Source organism: Triturus cristatus, chromosome 12 (assembly GCF_964204655.1).
Source record: "Triturus cristatus chromosome 12, aTriCri1.1, whole genome shotgun sequence".
NCBI lineage: Eukaryota > Metazoa > Chordata > Amphibia > Caudata > Salamandridae > Triturus > Triturus cristatus.
The window spans coordinates 836,225,999-836,252,118 of NC_140595.1; the positions used below are offsets into that span (position 1 = coordinate 836,225,999).

At 45.3% G+C, this 26,120-nt stretch overlaps 1 protein-coding gene across 1 annotated transcript in view; it reads left to right on the forward strand.

The window, feature by feature from the left end:
- The first annotated feature begins 1,462 nt into the window (after positions 1 to 1,462).
- SPAG7 (sperm associated antigen 7) overlaps positions 1,463 to 26,120 on the forward strand; it is a 154,973-nt gene continuing 130,315 nt past the window's right edge. The window contains exons 1-2 of the mRNA XM_085636705.1: positions 1,463 to 1,568; positions 22,494 to 22,561. Of these exons, the coding sequence (XP_085492831.1) occupies positions 1,484 to 1,568; positions 22,494 to 22,561 (153 nt within the window). The 5' untranslated portion in view covers positions 1,463 to 1,483. The remainder of the gene's footprint in view (positions 1,569 to 22,493; positions 22,562 to 26,120) is intronic.

Consider the following 26,120-nt stretch of genomic DNA (forward strand, 5'->3'; position numbering starts at 1 on the left):
CTGTATGTGTTCACAAATGCTTTACACACTGCCTCTGAGATAAGCCTGTCTGCTTGTGCCAAGCTACCAAGGGGGTGAGCAGGGGTTATTTTAGGAGTATACCCCCTAACCCTGACTAGACACAAGGGCCCCTATTTGGTCAAAGGTACCTACCTCTGCCAACTAGAGACCCCCAAATCTAACAGTGCTCATCTAATCATCATCTTCCACTGCATCCCCATCCGCCAACTCCCATTGGTGATCCTAGCGGGGGACACTTTTAAGCACACATGTTGCATCCTGCCTGAATACAGGCCTGTGAACACACATTTGCACCTTGTCCCCTCACCTCAATCACCAATTCAGTTGCTAAACTGAAGATGAGAGTCCCAGGAGGGGATTGTGGGAGAAGGATGGGGGAGTGGGAGAGAGGTAAGTATTGAAGGAGAAAATTAAAGAAAACATGATTTACACACAGCTTGAAGGCCATAATCTGAACTGGCAGTGGGCAATAAAAGAAATATTCAAGGCAGTACAGAAGCCAGCTACCTGGGCCCCTCCAACTGTATGCACCATGAGCCTAGGCCCAGCTTGTCATTGCCAAAAGCCGGCCCTCATTCTCAAAATTTGGCTCCATGTGCTAACAGGCTGAGTATATGACAGTAGCCACACAGTTCACTACAAGGCAGTGACAGGCCCTCATGGCAGGTGCATCTTGGCAGCCAGGGTGCATGGCATATGGCAGTGATGCAAAGACACCTACATGGGTTGCCACCTTTCCAACAGAAAAATAACGGCCATTTAATGTTAAGAGTCTGCAAAGGCACGGGCATGATACTAAGCAGAACTTTAAACAAAATTGATTGTATTCAATTGTAACATTACTTTTCTGCTTATGTTTACTTATATAATATCAGGCAGGGATCGTTGTTGCAGCTCTAGAACACATTTAAAAGTGCTTTCTATTTATATTTGCTGTTTGAAGAATGCACAGATAAGGGCTATAAATACAGGCTTTAGGTGATTTCGCCTATTTGTGTACCAGCTGGGACATTAATACCGGTGGTGCTGGTAGAAACCGGCCAGGTGGTAACTCTACCCCACCACTGGTCCAAAACTCCAGAGCAGGCTGCAAGGGGGACAAGGCAGCTGGGAAGGGCAGGGGCAGCACATGCTCAGCATTGTTGCCCACGGTCACAGCATAGAGGACATTTATTAAAAATTACATTTTATTTATGGTACCACCTCCAGGAAAAGTACCTCAGTACTCCCCAAGTAATCCTTAGGGAGGTTTCCTGCCCTCACTTGATTATAATTTGAACTATAGTGTCCCTTTAACCCATGCCGTTTAGATTATTGACCGCCGACAGAAGCAAGCTGGAGACCGCCCCATTAAGGCTACAGGCATTTTCTATCCGCCGACACTTATTCGCGTGCCTTTAAGAACAGGCACAGCGCCCCTTTAAGCTACGCCTCCGCCGCGGCGTCGTCACTCGGCCCCAAGATGGCGGACCTTCTCGGATCAATCCTGAGCTCCATGGAGCGGCCGCCCACCGTGGGGGACCAGGAGAGCCGGCGGAAGGCCCGTGGTGAGTCTCCGGTTCTGGCTACGAGCTTCCAGGCACCTCCGGTCGCCCGGGTTAGCCTGGAGCGTCCTCCTTTTAGCGCTGTTCTAAACCGTGTCTTTAGGCGTAGCCTCTGTTTGCCTTTTCCTATTGGTCCACCTGCACGTCCATCATCCCATTGTGTACCTACCAACTGTCGTAGCTGAACGTTGATTGGGGGGGCTCGTGCACGCTTCCCGAACGCGGAGTACTTAGATGTTCCATGTCAACGCCAGTTGCCTGGAGAAGGGAGGGCGCGGGCCGGCATGTGACCGTCTTGTTACTCGGCCATTGGCTGCCTGAGGTGTCACTCACCGGCCATCCTTAAAGTGGCAGTGGCTCTGAGTAGTGTTGAACCTTGAAGAGAGTAGTAGGGACGTCCTTCCTCTGGACACAGGGGCCTTCTTCTGCTTTCCTGCCCCGCTTTATTTCTTCCATTTTAAACTCTCATAGCGGTGGCACTCCCCAAATGGTCGCTTCCTCAAACTCCGACCACACCAGTTCATCTTTATGGAAGTATTGAGGCCGCAGTTTATTTAGGCAATTTCCAATTTCCAAGCCACCCTTACACAACATTCCTTTTCTTAATCGCGGAGCCTCTGCCCCCCTTAGCATTGCCTGGCGTTCAGTGTCCCTTACCATACCCAAAAGCACTGAGCCCTGCGTTCAGAGCTCTCTGTTGCCCCATCTCTTGTACCATGGGCCAGGGCATCAGCTGCCTTCAACCCAGCTAGCAAACCTTTTCCTGCCAGCATGACCATTTAACCTTCTACTTTAGTTCCGGCAAGCGTCTGCTTCCAGCCTGCCGGTTGACCTTTCACTTCCAGCATAACCTTTACTTCTGGGTAAAAGTGTTCCCCCCTCCAAAGTCCCAAGTTACACTGCAAATTTATGACTGGTGCTGCTAGTGAAACAAGCGCATTCCATGCATTCTACCTCTACGTCCCATCCTGGAAACCGCAAGGAACTTGCCCACCCCCTAAAGATATCAAGCACCGTTCACACCCTACAGTGGTGGCCCAACCCACCGCTTCTACCTAGAAACAGGGAGGTTTGAGGCACCGTCTCGCTGAATGAGGGCTGCCTCAAATGTGTGTTGGGGGGGGGACAGCAGCCAATGCAGCACCTCTATTTGTCTGTTTTTATCAGGACGAGTTATTTTATGGCCTACTGGCCCGTTCTGGCGTGAGAACTTTGGTCTTCTGTTCATGCAGAGAGTGAATGAGCAATAGAGATTCCTTCAAATCTTGTTTTTGTCATATTTGACAGAGGTCAAGTATCAGCTTATGTCTTTTTACACATTGTTGCTTATTTTATCCTAGAGATTGGTGTCTACTCTCTGTAAAGTGAACTGTCTTACAATTGTATTGGGGTGCAAGAAATGGTAAATGAATGACTGTTAAATGTCACTTTATTGTAACACACAACATTTAAATAGCTTGTAAATGAACTGTTCAAATATATCCGCACATAATTTTGGCGTGTGATGGAAACAATACAGAACAATTCACTTGATGCACAAATGATGTTAATTTGCTGAAACCCATCTTCCACATATTGTTTGCACTCCATATAGTTTTACCAGTAAAACTACGTTTGTGGGAAATGTACAATAAAGCTTTTTTTTTGCAATACTGTAGTATTAATTTCCTGTGAATCTAGTCACATGATCAACCATATAGACCCAGCCCTATATAACCCATTAACATCACACAAGCTTCCTCTTTCTTTGCTCAGTTCAATGAAACAATAAAGGCAGTCCGAAACCTAGCCACACCAGGATGCAACCAAAGTTCAGGACCCTGTAACGACGGAGCATAAACCATCAGCAGACAGTACTTGATACTCAACTGGGATCTGAAGCGGAACTCGGTCCCACGACCCTCCGATAAACTTCAGAAGCTTCTCCACCGGAAACTAGCTCCTCGCCAACCAGGGAATCTCCACTGCTTGGAACGCTGTCAATCCGACATTCATTTGTCACCAGTTCCTAGTAGGGAATCAAAATAATAAGCCGTAAAACTAACCTCGCCCCGGACATCTCATAACCAGAATAGAGTCAAGAGGAAGGGAGTAAGGAATATTCATATAATTACATATCCACTATAATACATAATCACAGATATATAAATACAACTTCATGGGTGAGATCCTCGCTTGCGTTTTTTCCTTAATAGATTAAAAAAATATTGTCGCAAATGTTGGATTTTTTTTTTTATTCTATGTTTGGACCGGAGGCTCTGATTATGCTTGTTTAAAGCTGCGCTACCACACCAAAAGCAACATCCACAATAGGTTTATAGTAGAATGACTTAAACGTAGATTCCCCTGACCAGTCGGCCGCTTTCAGAATGTCAGACATACTAGAACCCAAAGCAAATGATTTTGAAGCCATTGCGCTGCGTGCTGAATGGGCACCAAACATGGAAATATGAATACCAGCTTCACTCATAAGCCACTGGGCAAAAGGGTTTCTGTAAAGAAATAAGCAATTGGCCTCTAGTATCCGTACGGAATTCAGCAGTACTCGCCTTGTATGCTTTCAAATATTGCACCACGCAAAGTTTGGGGTTATCCGGAAAAGCAGGATAAGAAACTGATGATGAATTACATTTGGTGCATTGAGAAATGGAGAAAGTAACCCCTTCTGGGGAAAAACCTTTTCCTGCAAGATCCAATGCCTGGATGTCTGACACCCTCTTACAAGATATGAAACACAATAGCATAGTCAGTTTGCCCGAAGATTGCTTTTAGGATGTATATTTGCCTTGCCAGGATTCCAAAAACCGTAGGACCACAGACACATTCCACAAAACATAATACTTAGGAAGAGGAGGACGGACCATGCAGATACCTCTCAGTAACTTACAGATAATGGGATGTTCATCTATAGGTTTACCATCAACAGGTAAATGACCCGTCGAAATGGCAGACCTAAAATTGTTAACAGATCTGTATGTCCTCCCCGCAGAAGCCAGGGATGACCAAACAGCAATCTCCTCCAGCGGGATCTGCACCCCATTCACGGCGCTAGCTACTCCATTTCCAAGGGGAAGAATATCGTTTGGAGTGCTGGAAGACCAGGCCTGACTGAAGTCATTAGCCTCCTGCGAAAGACCTGGGACACTCCATCTGTCCCTCAAACCCTCCAAGCTACCATAGAGAGGTGTTGTGGCAAGATCAATGGATGGGACCCTGGTCCCTCAAGATCCATAAGGATCGCAGCCAAGGCCTGGAACGAGCTCCCAGTTCACATCAGACACTCCCCTACTCTGCACACCTTCAGGAAAAGCCTCATGACCTGGGTTTTCGGCTGACCCGTAGCTGCCCCCCCCCCCGTGCCCTGAGACCCTCACGGGTGAGTAGTGCATTTTAAAAGCCCTTGGTTGGTTGATTGAAGGAGATTCCAGTGAAACTGTTTCAGGATTGGGCAAGCACACGTGAGCTCCAGGAGAGATGGAAACCAAGCCTGCAATCTCCAACAAGCATTTACAATGCAACGGTCTCGGCATTGTTAAAGTTAGAGCTATTGGCATTGCTCATTACATTATTTTTGTTTGTTTTTGTTTTTAAAACATTTAAAGAAACGGTATTGTTGTTTACAATGTCAATAGCGTAATCACTCTCAAATGCGAGACCTATTGCATTTACACCCACACACAAATAGAGCCACCCACCTACACAGAGCCACCTACAGAGAGCCACCTACACACAAATAGAGCCACCCACATAGAGCCACCTACACACACAGTTACCCACACACAGACAGCCACCCACGCATAGAGCCACCTACAAAAAAAACACCCACACGGAGCCTCCCACACAGCCCCACACACAGAGCCTCCCACACACAGAGCCACCCACACTTACAGAGCCACACACACCGAGCCACACATACATACACAGAGCCACATACACACACACAGAGCCACATACACACACAGCCACACACACACATACAGAACCACACACACAGAACCACACACACACACACATAGATCTAGACACATACACATTGATCTTGGGAGCCAAAGCAGAAGTGGCACCGTTGTTTCTAGATCTTTGCATTTATCACTAAAAATTAAGTTGGCAGGTCTGCACCACAAACATTTCAATCTCACCTTCTCCGATTTGCATCATTTTTGTCTCTCTCTCTGCCCCTCGCTTCTTTGCCACCTCAAGTTCCTGTCTTTTCACAAAGCTTACACAGCCCCCACCCGCCCCCACCACTGAGAAGGGTGAGAAAAATAGCACCTACGTCTGGTGGCTTCCAGGCCAGGAAGCAGCTGGTCATTTGTGTGCAGTTGCCAAAAGGCACGGTTTAGCCCAGGATCATAAATGTGTCAGTGCAGATGCTGGGAGCTGATACAAACCAATGTTGCATTGTCTGCCATCGGCCTTTGCTGAGCAGAGAAAGGATTGTGTGTGGGTGCTTGTACAACATGCTCAGCTCCAGCTTGACAATGTAGTGACTAATCGGTAGATCTTACTCCGCCCCCCCAAACCCAATAGCCATACGAAGGTTAAGTGGGGGTAAAGGCAGTGAGGGCGACCACTGTGTGGAATAGGAGAACGGTTTACGTTTATTAACTCGTGTTTTGGGGATGGGGGGTTGTCACAACTAGTTGGGAACACAGATATTGTGGTTCACTTTTAATCAATGTCACCTGGAACTTTCCTACTCTCCTTCGACCCTCTCTTTCAGATTCCTTCCTACCCCTGTTTTCCTGTCGCTTCAAAGTGGTCTGGGCGAGTCGGGCTGCGCAGACACTGAGGGTGCAGCTGGGCTTCCCTTTCGTCATTCCCTTCTCCGTTTATCATCATTGTCTCTTTACTCCCCCCTCCTCCCCTAGTTCCAGTCAAGATCTCTCCCTCTCGCGTCTGCTTCTTCACAGTGCGTTGAAGCTGCCTAATGATATTCTAAGCGCTACACAATAAAAGACAACCAGACCAGACAATATACGTCTCTAGTCCTGGGCTTTGAATCGACTCCCTTGTAGCCACATTGCAAAGGAAACCCCAGGGCTGGAAAGTTCCCTTTGATTCCGCAGCACTTGGGAGACTTTGAATCGAGGCGACACCACGAGCTAGAACTACCAGTCCCAGGAAGCCATGGGAGAGACTTTTGGAGCAAAGTTCATGTTTGAACCATGATGATCCCTGGGAGTGAGTTCATCGGAGGCAATGCCGCTGTATTAAAGGCATCTCAAGCCCTCTCGTATCGGGATCCCCTTCGCCCTCTCTCAGACACCACCTGACACTGTATTTCCCTTTTCCTATTAATTGGACTGTTGGTGCTTTGGCGTAGAGCTAGTCTGTGGCTGTCCACGGTGGTGGTGTTGGGGGGGGTCGCTGTGTGTGTGTGTGCTGCAGGGTGAGGTTTACTTTGACGGACACTGGCCCCATCAGCGCGTGTGTGGACTGGAGTGGACAGTTCTGAATAGGGCTGTTTGGCATAATAAGGTGGTAAGAGGGGTATTCACCGTAAGCAAGGGCCTTAACAAGTTGCAAGTCCTGGTTCTGGGAGCTGCCCGCATTACCTGCATGCCCGAAGTGTGACTAACTTTGACTTCAAGCAAACAAACAGTCATTTCGGCTGGAATATTTGCATACGAGGTGACCCACCTGCGGTTCGGCCCCAGATCACCCCTACTTATACGTTCCCGCGGCAGGGCTCTTTGGTGTCGTCTTATGTAAAGAGCAGTAGTGGCGCCACCCTACAACGGGTGCAAGCCATGAACTTCCCCTAGATACTAGAAGAGTACTACTCACCCGGTGGGACACATGGAGGCAGAAGGAGGCTGGTTCACCGGAAACCCAAAACTATAGACACAATAAATCCCCAAGGTGGCTCAGCGAGTTCGAAGGTCACCGCTGCAAGATGCAGCGATCTAAATCGTTGGGGGCGCAACAATCATTCAAGGGAGTCTCCATGAAAACCACCGCCTTTCTCCGAGGTCAGCCAGAAATACCTCGGAGAAACGCAGTGTCATTTTCGGAATCGGGGGCGTGTTTTTCTTTCTCTCCTCTTGCCATTGGCTGGAATGTTCACATTCCAGAGGAGAGAAAGAATCGAAAAAACACGCCCCGAATCCGAAAAAGACGGGGCTTGTTTGGAGAGACCATGCTCTTCTCCAATGGCTGACCAGTATTTTAGAGGCCAGCCAATGGAGAAGAGGTGAAAAAAAGGGGCGGGTTAAAGCCCCACTCCAAAACATTAAATCTCGGAGCGAGACTGCGCAAGCGCAGCCTTCGAGCCGAGACCTAAAAAGGAGTCCCAAAACCAGTTCTGCTTGTTGAAGGCACAACTGAGCCAGCACCGGGGAATCATCAAGAACGGGAGGAAAGCATAGCACAGGCTGGGAGTCCAATCCTGAAGAAGGGTAACCGTGGTTTATGTTTCTGAATCTGTGCTCCAACTGAAAAGGATTGGAAGTTAGAGATTGAGGTGAGATGTAAGGAGGTCTATCAAACAAAGACCCCAAAGGCGATTTAGCGCCTGGAACAGTGTCAGATGGGCTCCCAAGCCGCTAAAATCCCGAAGATGCCTGGACTGCCAATCTTCAGTGGTATTGCTCTTACCCGGAAAGCATTCTGCTACTACAGATATCCGATGCTGTAGGCAAAATGCCGAAAGTCCTTTGCAGTCTCCGGCAGAACACAGGATTTCTTCTCTTCCAGTTTGTTCACATAGCGAACCGCCGAAATATTGTCTATGCGAAACAGTATGTTATCAATTCGACCCATCTGGAGAAAGACTGCGCATCGCAAAGGATCCCGCTTGGAGCTTCAAGCAATTGATATGGAGGGACCGTTCTTCCTGAGACCAACGACCTCCTGTGGAAATCGGACCGCATCGCGCTCCCCTTTGACTGGCATCAGACACTATCACAATCTCCTGAAGTTGAGCCAAATATCGCTTTGCCACTCCAGGCCTCCATGTGATCTAACCACCACAACTTCCCTGACCTTGCCTCTTCTGAGAGGAGAATCTGTTCAGCGTAGTTGAAGCCTTTCCGGAGATGTTGAATCTTGAGTCTCTGCAGGACACGATAATGCAGGGGACCAAGATCAATGGCTTGTATTGATGAGGCCAACAAACCCACAACTCGAGCAGTCCAGCTCAAGGATACAGTCTGCTTGCTCAGAATCAATCTTAACTCTTTCTTGATGTTCTGAGCTTTTTGGGAAGGAAGAATCAGTTGGCAAAGGAGAGAATCTACCTGAAATCCCAGAAACCCTATGCATTGGGAAGGGGTTAGAACTGAATTCTGAGAACTCACAATAAAGCCCAGCTCCTGGAGGAGGGAGATTGTCCATTCCAAGTGAGTGATAACCAACTGAGGGCTTTGAGCCATGAAAATTATATAGTCTTAATAATCATATGCACCCCTCGAGCTCTCAGGAATTCTACCACCCAAGGGAGCTTTGTAAAGCACTAAGGGGCGGACGTGAGGCCGAAGGTCAAGACGTTGTACTCGTAACAAAGGCCTTGCCAAAGGAACTGCAGAAAGCATCTGTTGGGGTCGAAAAATGGGAACAGAAAGGTAAGTGTCCTTCAAATCTAGGCGAACTGTCCAATCCCCTTCCTGAAGAACATCCCGTAATAGATGGATGCCCTCCATTTTGACATGGCGGTAGACAACCCAACTATTGAAGTCTTTGAGATTCAACACTAGACTAGAACAGCCACCCTTCTTTGCCACCAAGTAGAACTGAGAAACCCCTTTGGATTGAGAGGTTGAGACTTCTGACACCCTTTTGAAGAAGGGTATGAATTTTTGGCAAGAGAAAATCTTGCTCTCGTTGGGGTAAAAAAGAAATAATTGAAGGGGGAAAAGTCTGCCTCCAAACTGTAGAGCTCCAGTTTGTAACTCTGAACCGTCTCCAGAACCTAAGCATCCTGACTGACTTTTTGGCTCGGAAACCCAGTTCCAGGATCTTTGTTAAAGGACCCGGCATGTCCAGCAGTTTAACCTGGCATGAGCGCCAGGCTCTATTCATCCCTATTTTAGATCTTTAGATTATTTCTTCAGGTACATGACAAGGATAGAATCAACCTCATGGGTCTCCACAACCTTGCCTGGAAGGTCCGGCCTTGGACACTCAAAATGTAGCCGATCTCGCACATCCTTATCAAAAGCCTGTTGGATTTGTATCTGAACATAGTCTGCCACTTCTTGCGGAGGGAGCCATGCCATAGATTTTGGATGGACCACTTCAGAGGGCTCAAATGTAAGCAGTTTGGCCTAGGGAATGAGATCTACGTGCCGCTCTTTGCGCTTACTAGTACCAGGTGCATTTTCATGGTCTGAACAGTGGTCAGAAGCAGAGCTGTAATCATCATCCTGAAAAGGATCTGGTGCAAGGACACAGGGAGACGCACTATAATCATGATCTGCTGTGAGAGAGTTGGCCAGCTTCTCAAAGTCAGCTGCATGGGGACCCCTAGGGGTTTTCCCATTGGTCTTGGTATGCAAGGAAGGGGTCTGCAGCTGACACTGCTGTTCAGCATAACCACAGAGGCTCAATGCCCTCTACCAGGGCTTTGTTGACTGAATGTTGCACCCCAACATCCAAAGCATCCACAAAGTTTTGCTCCAGAGACCTAGCTGGATCCTCATAATAGTATCCCTCTTTGTAATATTCAGCCATATTGAAGGCATCTGCACAGCAGAGGTAAAATTGCCCCAGGAGGGTAAAAGGCCAAAGACCAAAATACTCAGGAACAATCAAACCTCAAGAAGGAGCAATCCGGGGAAGCAGTAATCCAAACCCCAAGGCAGGCAAAGTAACTTAATGTATTTCATATTCAATAGAAAGTGGACGGAGGGCCTGTACCAAGTACTCTAGGCAGAGCCTATGAAAATGTATCCGACCCTGTGTATAGGCAGAGACAAGAGGGCGTAATAAGGGAGCTGAGCATGAGGGCCGGGATACAGAAGAAGTTGTACGTTATCTCTTACATATAGTGTTATACTCAGAGCGGATTCCTGACGAAGGCCTAGCCGAAACGCGTTGTGTCAATCGACCGCCTATGTGCTCATTGTTCAACAATTGAGTATAAAATTGAGATAAACAAGTTTTTCTCTGATTTTTGATTTTAGTTTTTGTATATAGTATGTGTGAGGAAAAATAATTATAGCAAAAGTAATGAATTATCAACATGATCAACATTAACAGGCTAAGGACACCTCTTATGATCAATTAGTTATAAATCTATCATAGTCCACATTGTGTACATAGGAATTAATTTGTATAGATGATGATTTGCAGATATATTGTTGTACATATGTGTTGATGAAGAAAAGAATTTATTGTGAAAAAAGAAACTGAAAAACAAAAAACTAAAAAAATAGATATTTATATTTTGTAACAATAAAAGAGATGTATCATATATCCATTAGCCTGTATGCCTATCTATTTCACGACTTGCATTTGTTAGGCAGCATTTGATGATTGTTAGTAGAATGAGAGATATGCATGTTTATTGGGAGTCAATTTGCAAGTAGTATTTATCCGACACTGTGCCCGGTGTTCACCCTTTTCCCATACAAGAAGTTGTACGTCTCTCCATGCATTCATCTTAAGCCTCCGATCACGGAAGGCAAACAAATGACTGCTGCGCAAGCACGGGGATGCCCAGCGTGTGAAAATAAAGAGGAACACGCGTCACGAAGATGTGAATCCTCGCTTCTGTCTTTTGCTCCACCCTACAAGACGAGGGCGGCGAGCGCCCTGTCGGTAGGCAGAGCGCTCCCAAAGCATAAACTGCACAAAATTGAAACTCCGAAGGACCGCGATGGCAAATACACAACTACAATGTAAAAACCCAATGAAACGCGCGTGGAGCCATATCAAGTACAATAAGACGTTAAGTAATGAGCAAAAATACAACATTTATAATCCGGCATAAAGAAGAGTGCACTTAACTGGCTGCGAAGCAGCAAAGAAAGAGGATGCGTATGTGATGTTGATGGGTTATAAAGGGCAGGTTCTCTGGTTGGTCATGTGACTGTATGGAGTCATGGGAAATGTAGTGTTTCAAAAAAGCTCTACTGTGATTGGCTGCTGTTGTGAAGTAGTAAAAGCAAAAGAAGCTTAATTGGAGCCTCTGGTCCTGACATGGTATTTGGTTGAGTAGATTATTCAAGTCGCTAGACCTGCAGGTCTGGTACATTTTTTATGATTTTTCAAAGTCTGCACTTTTTAAAAAAAATATTTTTTTTTTATCCTGGGCTGTAGTGTCAGTTTCCAGCTTTCAAGTTAGCAGGCTACCGTTTAACTAGTTGAACTAAAACCCCTTACAGCATCTGTATGTAGATTAAAAGCCTGGGGGTGGAACCAATCTCTGTGATGACCTAGTGATCTCTCTAGCAAAATAAACTTGTTGTTTTTAGCATCTGTCATAGAACTAGACATCAACAATAAATTAGCCAGAACCTAGAGCACTTTTATAATATTTGTACAAAAAAACAATAGTTCTAACGCACCGGTTTGGACTTGCCACAGGTGTGTGTAGCTGGCTTAAAAAACATGCGATGAAGAACTCCAATAAAACGGAATATCTTTCAGTTTGATTTCTGTTTGCACAATTAGGGTGAATCTGTGTGTTCCAATTAATAAGATATGAGATCAGTATATTCCAATTAGTAATAAATGGAAGCATTGCACTATTCTGGTGAATCAGTATATTCCAATTTATGATATGTGAATCAGTAATCCAATAACAATATTAAATATGCAGAAGAAATAACAGTAAAAAGTGCTCCAATGCTTCCTTCCTCAATATTAAGCCACGCTGACCATATGTAGGATGCACCAGTACAGATAGAGAAAGCTTTATCCGCTATGTAATAAAGTATGAAGACGTCAGGATAAGTTCCTACTCCTAAGCTATTGAATAATGGTAAAAGCCTTTTCCATCTTATTATCCCGCATGTCTTTGTGCAGAAAAACATAAAATGCAGTGTAGTATTTTTGCTTCCTAGATTGCAGTTACAACTATCACTATTACAGAAGGCCTATCCCACTTAGCTGAATTGGCATTTGTCAGAAGGATGTGAAGTCTAGATTTTACGTATAAAGTCCGTTGCGCCTCAGGTTGTATTAAGTCCTGAAATCACTTGCAGTTGTGGTCTCTCTCTGGTCTTATAACTACTTTCATATAGACCACTAACTTGCGTGCACTCCTCCCTCAGTATTGATTATAATATAGTCTATCAAACTTGCTCTGTTCCCAGTGCTACAAGTATGATGAGCGTGGGAAAGGAAGACCATGCTGCCATTTAAGAAGCACAAACGTAATTCCTTAACCGAGCAGGAGACCAGGGCGCCAAAACGTCCCATCGTGTTCCTTTTTTATTTTTTAACACAAATAACCCTTTCAGGGAGGCCCCATCCGTCCCCCTCTTCAATAACCACATCTTCTAAGATTTGGAATCAACAGCAAGTAGTATTGTAAAGTCCGCCAAAAACGTACTCTACAACTTTTTCCAGTACCTCCATGGCCAACTGCTCATTGGAATTATATCCTGATGGAATATAAACATTCACAATATCACCAATCTCAGTCATTGTAGTGCTCCAGTAAGTCTTGCATGCAAGACATTCATTGTGGCATTGGGGGCAAGAACTTCTGCATTTTACTTAGTAGTTTATAGAAATCCAGACAACTAGCCACACCCATGGGGCAGCCTCCATTTGGTTTTATTGCTATTATGTGGAATGCAGTGACACTATATAGCATGAGTCCAGATTGAACCCACCTTTCCCAAATGCATCATATATCCTTTGATTTACCAAAAGAATACCATTCAAAGTCATCAATGTTGGTACTTATAAGTGCTCCGGGAGAGAGCCGACAGGTAATTGGGTTTGTTCAATCCTTTCCTACTTATTGACTGACTGACTTACTGGCATATTGTGGCATAACCGGAGCAGGGTCGTCGGGTGTTAAAAAGGCTGCGGAGTAGCTTTCGACACTTTTTTTTTTTTTCTCCAGTTCTCTTCAAGGCTGTCACTACCAGGATGCTGCTGACAAGGTTTAACTGTAGTAATTTGGGTGCCAACTATTGTCAATGTTTGTATTCTCCTTCTTAGTTACAAACATTTTACTGGTTTCTTCCTTAAGGTTTTGTATGGTCTTGTATATGCCAATAAGGCATTGTATCGGAATTTGTAACTAGCGCTTAATTTGTAAAATAATGTGCCTTGGCAGAAAGTTTTGCTCGGAAGCCTGCAGCAGTTGCTGTTGAATATCAGTGTGTCCCGAATACCACGGATGTGATATCTGGATTCCATTACACACCTGTTTAATCCACTACAGGGCATTCCTTGCTTCTTTGGCATTCTTGCAGATCCTTGCTTTGTCCCTTTTGTCACAGTTTTCCGTCTTCTTCTTCCTCCTTCCCCTTTTGTACTTTTCCCTCTTTTCTGGGTCAAGGAAAATTAAGCACTGGTCTCCTTAAATCATTGCTGGTGTGTCGAGTTAGAATATACTGAGCAACTGTGATCTGTTCAAGGGGTTGAACGAATGAACATCTGGACATGTTTTTTAAAAAAAAGTGTATCTGGAAGAATATCTGTGGTTGGCAACTAAGTAGGATGTGTAGAATTGAATGCATCGATGCTGTTTGCTCACATATAGATAGATCAGCAAGTGAGGGATCAAGAAGGTCTGGACCAAAGGGTGACACCTTAGAGTAGTCTTTAGCGACAACTTGCAGCAGCGTTTGGATCTAAGTGCTCTCCTGCTAATTCAATGCTATACGGTTCTGACACATTTTCTCCTTTTTACAAGGTCTAAGCTCCATGGCTGTTCCAGTTCCTCATGATTACAAGTTCTTTTTTTCCTTGTGTATAAATATAGGCTTTCTGTTGATGGGTCAAGGCCCTTTCGAGTGTGAACAGATGCCTGTCTTGGCCTCGGCTTCCACCACACTAGCTACACACTGATACTCAGATTCGGTAAATAATTGAGGCAATATACCCTGTTCTCCTTTTTCTTGTTATCGCAGCTTTTCTGGTTACTTTGGTAGAAGACACGGACTGTCTTCTGCTGTGCCGTTCCAGCATCTATTGGTACCATTATCCCGCTTGCAGAATACATTGGCCCAAATCCTTATGCTGGTCTTGATAATGTTTCATGATTCTTAGTTACTAGTGCTAAGTTTCTTTCACAGAAACCATTAGGATGGAGCTAATTCGTAGATATTTGGAAGGTAAAACTGTGGCAGCAGTTTCTCCAAAACATTAAAACTTTGGTGCAAGGATTCATCATGATAATGGACAAGTACACCAAAAACTATTGAAATATATATTTTTAAGTGTTCGTGTAGGTGTGTTTTTATTTGAACTCAAGTTAAAAAATAAACACATGCATTACACCTAAAGGGGAAAAAAAACAAAAATGCATTTTAATAAAACACAGAAAATGCACTAGGCAAGGGTAAAAGTTAAATAAATAAAAAAATATATTATTTAAGTTTAGAACGAACATTAATTTTACATTTATTTAAAAAAAATGTTTTACCTTTTCCTGTGCCATTACTGAGTGGGCCACAAGCCGGTCCCAGAAATATTCATGAGAGTTCAGCATTTTCTACAAATTTAGATTCGTAAGTGCACAAGTGGCTTTACAGTCCAACAAGGAAACTGGGATAATACCTTGGAAAAGCAGCATGAAGAACATGAAATGTGCGTAGGCAGCAGAAGTTTAATGATTAATGCTCCGTTTATGTATAGTGCATTATTCGTGATATTATATATTTTGTGTGCAGAGTGCATCGTTTCATGCAGCAGTATCGCAAGTAGAACAGCTGGGTTCTTCTTTCAGGCTTGGTAAGAATTTTTGTGTTTGACTCGCAGAATTTCACATCAATGGAGAAAATTGTTCCTGGGTTAGTTCTGCCTGTTCGGCGTTACAATGGGTATAAAAAGCAGCTATAATACGATTTCATTTAATTGTCTCTTCATTCGCTTTCGAATGGCGTATATTTAATCACTCAAGTTGATGGTGTGAGTCACACTCCCAACAATACCCTTTAATTACTGGACATAAAAACTGGACATAAAAACTGATATTTGAAAGAAAGTTAAAGGTATTTTGGGATTTAATACAATTCAATGCTTCATGTTTACCTGTTTAATAAAAGTGTGCACCTATGAGCAAACAAAAATTACTTAAGTTGTGATTGAATAGCCACTTAAAACTGTGCTTAACGCCTGCTAATTTATGTGTCTATTTCCTCACAACTTGTCGGTGTTACATCGCTCACAGTGACAGAACCAATTTGGCAGCATAAATGTAGTGCATTTTCAGTTGAAACTCTGTAAATGCCCACCTCTTTGACGATGCCGTCATTAAGCGGACGGTCCATTGGGTTTTTTGGCAGGCTTTCTATTCCGAATGCAAAATGCCATTTCTTATGCTTTGTATTTTAGTGCCAGGTTTCCATATCTTACTATTGTATCTAAATCTTCAAACTCCACTTACACGGTGCATAAGCAGGCAAACTGCTCTTCGAACTCATAGGGGACATTTACTAAGATTTTATGCCATGTTAGCGTCACAAAAGTGACGCAAATCTACGCAAAATCTTTTTTTCTATATACTTTCCATCACTAAACTTGCTTAGCGCCGGAAAAACCATAAAAGTAACACAAAGCAGCGCATAGTGCTTTTTTGCGTTACTTAGTGCCAAGGAGGTGGAGCATGGGCATTCCCATGCAACCACCCATGGTTTCTGATGCTAAACCCTATTCACTAAATAAAGTAGACCTGGTTTAGTTTCAGAAAACTTGGCCCTTTTGAAGTGCACTCTCCTCCTCCTCTCCTTTTCATGCAGTGCAGCACTTGCGGCTGCTGCGCTGTGCGAATAAGTGGTAAACTTGGCCCATAGTTTCACTTCTGCCGAGGAATTTTGCAGGGAAGTACGACTTCTGCCCCCAACTTTTACCAGAGAGCAGGAGCCTCTCGGCCCCCAACTTTTACCAGAGGGCAGGAGCCTCTCGGCCCCCAACTTTTCCAGAGGGCAGGACCCTCTCGGCCCCCAACTTTTACCAGAGGGCAGGACCCTCTCGGCCCCCAACTTTTACCAGAGGGCAGGACCCTCTCGGCCCCCAACTTTTACCAGAGGGCAGGACCCTCTCGGCCCCCAACTTTTACCAGAGGGCAGGACCCTCTCGGCCCCCAACTTTTACCAGAGGGCAGGACCCTCTCGGCCCCCAACTTTTACCAGAGGGCAGGACCCTCTCGGCCCCCAACTTTTACCAGAGGGCAGGACCCTCTCGGCCCCCAACTTTTACCAGAGGGCAGGACCCTCTCGGCCCCCAACTTTTACCAGAGGGCAGGACCCTCTCGGCCCCCAACTTTTACCAGAGGTCAGGACCCTCTCGGCCCCCAACTTTTACCAGAGGTCAGGACCCTCTCGGCCCCCAACGACTGCCAGAGGTCAGGACCCTCTCGGCCCCCAACGACTGCCAGAGGACAGGACCCTCTCTGCCCCCAACGACTGCCAGAGGACAGGACCCTCTCTGCCCCCAACGACTGCCAGAGGACAGGACCCTCTCTGCCCCCAACGACTGCCAGAGGACAGGACCCTCTCTGCCCCCAACGACTGCCAGAGGACAGGACCCTCTCTGCCCCCAACGACTGCCAGAGGACAGGACCCTCTCTGCCCCCAACGACTGCCAGAGGACAGGACCCTCTCTGCCCCCAACGACTGCCAGAGGACAGGACCCTCTCTGCCCCCAACGACTGCCAGAGGACAGGACCCTCTCTGCCCCCAACGACTGCCAGAGGACAGGACCCTCTCTGCCCCCAACGACTGCCAGAGGACAGGACCCTCTCTGCCCCCAACGACTGCCAGAGGACAGGACCCTCTCTGCCCCCAACGACTGCCAGAGGGCAGGACCCTCTCTGCCCCCAACGACTGCCAGAGGGCAGGACCCTCTCTGCCCCCAACGACTGCCAGAGGGCAGGACCCTCTCTGCCCCCAACGACTGCCAGAGGGCAGGACCCTCTCTGCCTCCAACGACTGCCAGAGGGCAGGACCCTCTCTGCCCCCAACGACTGCCAGAGGGCAGGACCCTCTCTGCCCCCAACGACTGCCAGAGGGCAGGACCCTCTCTGCCCCCAACGACTGCCAGAGGGCAGGACCCTCTCTGCCCCCAACGACTGCCAGAGGGCAGGACCCTCTCTGCCCCCAACGACTGCCAGAGGGCAGGACCCTCTCTGCCCCCAACGACTGCCAGAGGGCAGGACCCTCTCTGCCCCCAACGACTGCCAGAGGGCAGCACCCTCTCTGCCCCCAACGACTGCCAGAGGGCAGCACCCTCTCTGCCCCCAACGACTGCCAGAGGGCAGGACCCTCTCTGCCCCCAACGACTGCCAGAGGGCAGCACCCTCTCTGCCCCCAACGACTGCCAGAGGGCAGCACCCTCTCTGCCCCAATGACTACCAGAGGGCAGCACCCTCTCTACCATATGTGGCCTGCCAGGGCCTCTAGACTTCAGTTCACTAATGCAAGTGACAGTCTGTTTTGCTTAGTCACTATTTCACCTGTCTGGGGAGTAGTTTGAGGTAGTGGGTGCACTGTACAAATGTGAACTTAATTTATTAAGAAAGGGTGGTCTTCTGTTATTTCTTATTTCATTCCACTAATGCTCTCGAGTAGGGATGGCTGTACATGAGAATTGTGATACAAAGATGTTTCATTTCTGAAGCACTAATATCTAGTTATAAGCTTAAATGCATGCAGACATTGTCAAAACATGCAGAGAGAAGTAAACCCTCATTATGGACATTTACATTTTTTAACACCAAATGTTATTTTTAAAGTGTTTCGCCCAAATTGCAGCACTCCAGTGTCACCTTGGTTTTGGGCAGAGCTCTATAACTAGGACGGGGTTGTGCCATCGGTCGTGAGACTAGGTTGTGCCATCGGTCGTGAGACTGGGCCGTGCCATGGGTCGTGAGACTGGGCCGTGCCATGGGTCATGAACAAAAATCCTGTTTTCCTGCAGTGTTCATAAGGAACCCAACAGAAATGGTGTACAGCCCGTTAATAAAGTTGTACAATTGGGGGAAAATACATGAGATATTCAGTGAGTTCCTGGGAATCTCACTCCGCCCAGAGGCACGCCGTTGCCTCCTTATCATCTGGGAACCTACCGATTTCAATAACTATCAAACCCAGTGGGCCACCATGGGTCTCACAATAGCTAAAAGGAACATTGCACAGCTCTGGGGAGCAACAAATACACCAACAATTGCAGACTGGAAAAAAGACCTCGATTGGTGCATGTTCAGAGAGAAATCAGTCTATATAGCCCGCGGCTGCCCCCGGAAATGGTCCAAAATTTGGGACCACTGGACCACCTATAGGGGGGGATATCTGTAGCCCGCCCCACGGTATTGATTGTGATATTGCCTTCACCCCGTAACTTCCATTATACAGATGTATTTATTGATGATCACTGTTTGTTCTCTGTCAGCATACATGCCAAATCCTTCATACTGTATGTAAATGTCAATGATTGTTAATAAAAAAAGATTTATAAAAAATAAAGTTGTGCAAAAGACCCAGATCCATACAGACTTAACAGAGGGTGTTCCAGGCTCCGTGGGAAGAATATCTATTTGTGGAATGTGCAAAAGAGAAGGCTACTTGTCTCACTTGCAAAGAAAAGGTTCATGTTCTCAAAAGATATAACCTGGAGAGGCACGATAAAACTCGACATTCTGACTTCACAGAAAACTTCCCAATGTCCTTTAAAACCACGTACTGCAAAAGTGGCATCACTGAAGCGCTTTCTGTGCCAGATGAAAGAATCAGAGGCTGTAACAGTCCTCCTTCCAGATATGTTACTTGCTTGCAAAACATAAAAATAAGTTACAGAGCTGATTAAGACAGGTTTACTTACGGCAGCAGACATTTTATTTGCCAACTATCCTAATAGATCCAAGATTATGAAGGACGTAAGTGCATTACAACTGTCGGTCTACATTGGCACGTAGAATTGAGTCAATGTGTGACAATTTTCTAAAACAGGTCATCAATACAGTCAAGCTGTCCCCTTTCTTTAGCATTGCTGTTGATAAATCAACAGATGTAGGTGATTCGGCTCAGTTAATGGTTGAGGCGAGGTATTTGGAACAAGATATCATTCCAAAGAAAGAGCTCCTCTGCCTTTTGCCATTGCACGGTCACAGAAGAGGAAAGGATGTATTGGCCAGCATGTGTCATTTCTTTGAATCTCATCACCTGACATTTAACAATCTTGTAAGTATCACTACAGATGGGGCACCCTCCATGATTGGACATGACAGGCTCTTTAACTCTGTCAAGAAAAACTTCAATCATCCACTTTCATTGATTATCATTGCATAATCCCTCAGGAAGCTTTGTGCGCGAAAATAAAACCAGGAGAACTAAATGATGTTAAGCAAGTAGGAAGAATTGTTAATTATATTCGAACAAAAGAACTCAACCACAGACTTAAATTATTAATGAAGAATGCCGAAACTGAATGTGCAGATCAGTTGTTGCATACTGGAGCTAGGTGGTTGAGCAGAGGTAGAGTGCTAGAAAGGTTTATTGTTTTGCGTCTAGAAATTGAACATTTTGTTATCCGTCGAGGACAGTTCTTCCCAGAATTGTATGACTTCCAATGGCTCACCATATTCCATTTTCTGTGTGACATTTTCCCACATTTCAACACTCTCAATCTGGCACTTCATGATTGACAGAAACTTGTGTCTTCAATGATGAGTGCCTTCGAAAGTAAACTTGACCTGTTTCGCAAGCAGCTGGACGATGGTGATCTCACACACTTTAAGTTGCAGACTTTAACCCATGGGGTTGAAAAAGCGCCGGAAATGTTGTTGAGTTTCAATCTGTGTGCCTATCTGGAGGAAATAGCTGGGCACATTAAGGGGTGATTTTCTCAGTTTCGAGTTCTCACCCCGCTTTCAGGCTTGTAGAACATCCATGGATGGTTAGTGCAAGGACTCTTGAAGCTGTTGAACTTGTTGATCTGAAAAGGGCACACGCTGAGATGGAACTAATGGACATGTATACAGCTCTGTGCTTGAGTCCTCTTTCTTGAGGAAGGAACCAGAAGATTTCTGGGAGTGTGCCACCTGAAAAATTCCCTTTTCTTTTTATTGTGGCACAGACAATACTTTGCATGTTTGGCTCCACATATATGTGCGAGTGTTCCTTTTCCACAGTGGGTGTTCTAAAAAATAAACTGAAACAAACTGACTGCACACCTGGATCACCTCCTGAGACTTGCACTTTCTGAAAAGGTTCCAGAGTACAAGAAATTTAATGTGGACATGAAGTGTAAAATTAGTGCGTACACGCTGTGCCTTGGAAAAGACTTTCCCCGCATTATGTGCGCGTTTCTACTTGTTATTCTAAATTCACTAAAAGGTCTTCAAATCAGAGTAACACATTTTTTTTGCAGCATCTAGATTGGGAGACTTGCACTGCAACTCTTGCACACTAGTGAACGCTCTGCATGTCGTCTTCATTAAATCTATTCATGTGTGATATGAAGGAACTACTTGCACCTAAGCTACTTTCCATCTCTGAATATTAATTTGATTGAGATTTCTCCAACAGTGCTAGTGATACCTAATAATCCGAATGCATTAAGTTCCTAATCGGAATGCTACATTATCAGAGCGAAAGTCATTAAAAAAATGTTGGGTTAAATGTACTTTCAATAGACAGAGCTGAATCATTATTACATCAATGTATGTGATTTATACCACAGTGACACATTTTCTATGAATTACTTGAACACCATTTGGAATGGTTACATTTCAAACCTATCCACATGGTTGTTCCACAATGCAGCATTCTCTCAATTTTTGTAACTGTTTATTTAAAGAAGTTCTCTTGTAAATTCCATGCGTGGTTTCTCCCCACGTGGTAGCCATTTTTCCACCAAAGTCTCCACCAGGCAGTGTTCTGCCCAACTTAGCCCCACCTCCAAATCACCCCGCCCACATGCCCCCCTCCCAGTGGTCATATGAGCGGCCCCAGGAGATAACACAGACCGTGCATTTCAGCCTCTGCAGGAAATGTTTGTGAGTGCCCGTGGTCTAGAGCGTGATAGTTGGCTTCCATGGAGGGGTTGAAGAAGCTGGTTTTCGTGCTGTTATTAAAAGTTGGTTGATCCCCCGAGGTGTAGCTGCAGGTGTTCTAGAGTTCTGCTTTCCCTAAAGTGCATTGCAGTTGTGCAAATGCAGGGTGTACAAAAGGCATTTCTCACACATCTTATTTTTGTTAGCCATGCCCTTTGCTTTAAAGCTGCAACTGCATTATTGACTAGAAAGTAGCTCTGTGAACCTTCTTTATAGCATGCACCATAGTTATGTACCCAGCCCCTGGACTTCTTGCTTTTTTATAGGTATGTGGCCTTGCTTTTCTCTTTGTTGTGCAATCTGTGTCTAATGAGCTTTCGTAAATCCTGAAAAGGTATGGTGACAGACATGGTCTCCTCTTTGGGCACAATGCCACACTACATCAGTCTTGAGCCACAAAGCTTGAGTGAGGGCGTAAAACGGGGCCATGCATTGCATGGGGGCTCAGCCTTTGGTTGACCCCCATTGAACCCAGGCCTATCGGTATCTGACATAAGGGAGTGCTAGGGAATCCCTCGCAATGTTCTGTAGGGGGTACCCTATAATTTTGAACTGTGCCTACAGCTTGAGATGTTGTTTGGGTGTTTCAGACTTCAGTTTCCTTGCAGCCCAGTTAGTCTCACTTCCAGACCGAGGTGCCGATTTCTTGAAATAGTTTGTGTAACACGAAAGTAGGCACAGGAGGTGAACTCTCTGTGGAACTAAGTAACCATACAATAATTGATCTTAATATTTTTTCTTTCATCTAGAGCACGCTGCTAAATTGAAAAAAATGCAGGAGCATGAAAAACGCCAAAAAGTGGAATTCCGGAAACGGGTGAGTGCCACTGGATGTCCGAGAATTTAAGTCCGACAAAGAGTGGCTCAGTCTGCAGGGTGTAATGGACACTAAATTACCTGAGGGGATAAGTACCTCGTTGGGGAATTTGTACTAGCCCAATACAAATTGCTAGTGGTTTTCAGCAGCAGGCTGTGAATAGCGTGTACGAAGAAAAAAGCACACAGGTGTATATGGGCACACTGAGTAAACACCTGCACTGGACATTGTTCATTCCTGTGCCCCCCCCCCCCCCCCCCCCCAAAAAAAAACAATACTACTACTTGTTACAATTTGGCGTTCACCACAACTATGCAGCTGGCTCCATTTGACACATGGTGTAGAGGGGTATTTTGCTCGGGGTAGATAAAATCCTTTGAGACTGCGAATACAGCATCAGATTGGAGGATACAGAAAGGCTCCACTACGTGCAAATAAGGCACTGGGTGTTCCACCCCTACAGTGAAAGTGACAGCTACTGGAAGCCTGACACTGATCGAGTAGTTTGAAGTAACTTGGGTTCGAGAGGAGTCATCTCTACTTTATGCACCTTGCTTCTAGACTCTTGCCTGCCACGAATCCCCATAAGCAAAATTGGGAGACCACCCTGGGAAGGTAACAAACCCAGTGGTCACACAAATGGCGCGACTTAAGGAAAAACACAAATAAGCCCTGGGAAGTAAGGCACGCAATAAAATAGTGTTTGATTGGTGCCTTTCCTGGACCAAATTACATAATTTACCAAATTAGTGAGCCTGCTTTGCTGGAGGCGATATGGACTACTGGGTGCTGTGCAGCACATCTGGTAGGACTGCCCATATATTAAAACTTTCTGGGCAGATATAATAGCTGGAATGAAAGCAATCTTAGGCTATCCTAAACTTATGTGGGGTGCTGAAGTGCTTGCCTACATAGATAGCACGCTACACTGAGTTGGATGTGCTTGTCTTTGTTTTTATCCTGTGTGGGAAGTTTTTCCATGTGTGGACCACTGAGGTGCAGTTATTGTGTTATGGGATGCATCGCTTAGCAGCGTGATGGGTGAAGAAGTGTGAGAAATAGGCGCACAGTTTACGGTTTTCTGTAAGCTGACCGCTTTGATCAGCTCTGTAGGTCCCTTATGGTATTCCTTATGTTCCTAGTACACTTGGCTTGTTACATTCTGAGATATTTTGTTTAAAGTTTATGATCCTGAGCAGGCTTAGGTTGGAGGGAGAATTGGTGGCGATATCTGCCGGATGGGCTTTAACAACTTCCACATCTGATGGTCATTGTGACATGCTAAGAAGTGGCTGTAGTATGTTGCTAGTCAGGTGTTTTGAATGTGGCTTCTCACCAATAAGCCACACCCAATCCCTGCACTCCCACCTGGGAGGCAAATATTCTACTGCACCTTTGAATAATATACACTTTTAAGCATGTCCTACCACCCCTGGTCCTACCACCCCTGGCACAGCACACAAAACAAACAGCACCTTTTGAAAAGGGCTTTATTTAACAAAATGCGAAGACTATCACTTTTAGAATAAGGCTTGGGGTTTATTACATAATACTCGCTAAACAAAAGCTATCTCAGATACCAAATGCATAAGATTCAAATATATGTAGCAAACTTATAATCTAAAGGCCTGAATCAATAACTGAGCAAACTATATAGTACTGATTAATAAACCAGCAATAACTGATATAAGATACACTGGACGTCCTGCAAGAGATCAGAAAGATATATACAGTAGAGGATCACTCTGGATGTGCACCTCCCACACCACAAAGAAAACACCTCAAACGATCACAGCCACTGGCTTACATCACAATGGCAATAATCGCAAAACTCAATACATCACCTGATGCATACACTGCCTACTTCTGGCTGGGGGTAGTCCTCACCCAGCCTGGGATCAGAGCTCAGCAATCCGGGTTCAATCCGAGATACACGTCTGCCCTCGCTCAGAATCCAAACTCCCGCTAGACCAGTGGAGGCGCTGCTCCTCCTCCGCGAGAGATTTTGTAGGAGAGGATTTTCAGAAAAGAGCTTTAAGCCCCGTCCCTCATTTCCATTGTCTGGCATCACAGTTTATGGTAAAAGGTGGCCTGCCATTGGAAATGAGCTTTCTGGGTTGCCTCCCTTTTGTTTTTTGTTCCGGCCCACCCGGACTGGCTCGCCTGCTTCACGGCTGTCGTGAAGACTTTTCTTATCTGCTTGTTTATTTAACAAGCAGATAAGAAAAGTCTTCACAACAGCTGTGAAGCAGGCACAGAGCTCCGAGGCGCACAGGGTCACGGGGAGGACAGGGGGATCCCGGCAGACTGTGTTTTCCTGCTGAGGCAGCAATTGCATTTTGTCATACCTAAATGCAGTTGTGCACTGATGAGTATTGGCTTTGATTCCAGATCACAAAAGTACTCATCCGTCAGCATGTTAAATACTCGCGCGTGCATTCCAAAAGTATCGAATGCCTCCTTGCATTAATGATGGCTCAGATTGACCCAAATGCGGACTGCACGTGCAGCTCAACGTGACAATAGGCTCGGGTTGCAGGCAAGCATTGTTTGGTGACGTGACTTGTCTTACCTTTCTGCTCTGTGGCATAAACACGTGATAATATAACATAACAAAACATAGTATAACATAACAAAACAACACAACACAACCTAGCCTAACATAACACAGCCTAACACAACATAACCCAACCTAGCCTAACACAACATAACCCAACCTAGCAAAACATATCATAGCAAAACAAAACGTAGCATAGCATAACAAAACGTAGCATAGCAAAACAAAACGTAGCATAGCATAACAAAACGTAGCATAGCATAACAAAACGTAGCATAGCATAACAAAACGTAGCATAGCATAACAAAACGTAGCATAGCAAAACGTAGCATAGCATAACAAAACGTAACATACCATAGCATAACAAAACATAGCATAGCTTAACATAACATAGCATAACAAAACATAGCATAGCTTAACAAAACATAGCATAGTATAACAAAATACAACAAAACATAGCATAACATAAGAAAACATAGCATTAAGTTTGATAAACTCATAGTAGCGGGCTGGCTAGCTTTAACGGGCAGTGACTGTAAGCAACTCCGTCAACCCAGAAGCAGTCACTCGGTCACCTTTGCTCTTGTATTGCAGTGGCTTCGTTTGTTAAACAGTGTCCATATTTATACTGTTAGCACTTTACTTCAGGGCTCACAAAACTTTGATGAATCGAAATTCACAACTGAGGCTGTTACGTTCGCGCTATATAAAACCCCAAGGATAAATAAAATACATTGCCATTTACAATGTGAATAGCTCCAACAAATGTGAGACCTATTGCATTTCCAATGCTTGTTTTGAGCTTCAGTGGAGGACAAAGAAAGTGTCAAGAGACCTGGACGGCCATCCGAGTGTCAACTGTGCATTGATTCTGATTTAATAGGTTCCCTGCCGCAGCACATCTGTGGCAGGCTAGACCCACCAGCTCACCCTGGATGTATAGATATATGCTTTTCACAAAGAAACCCCAAGTATAAAGAGAAACCTAAGCTTTTGGGTGGT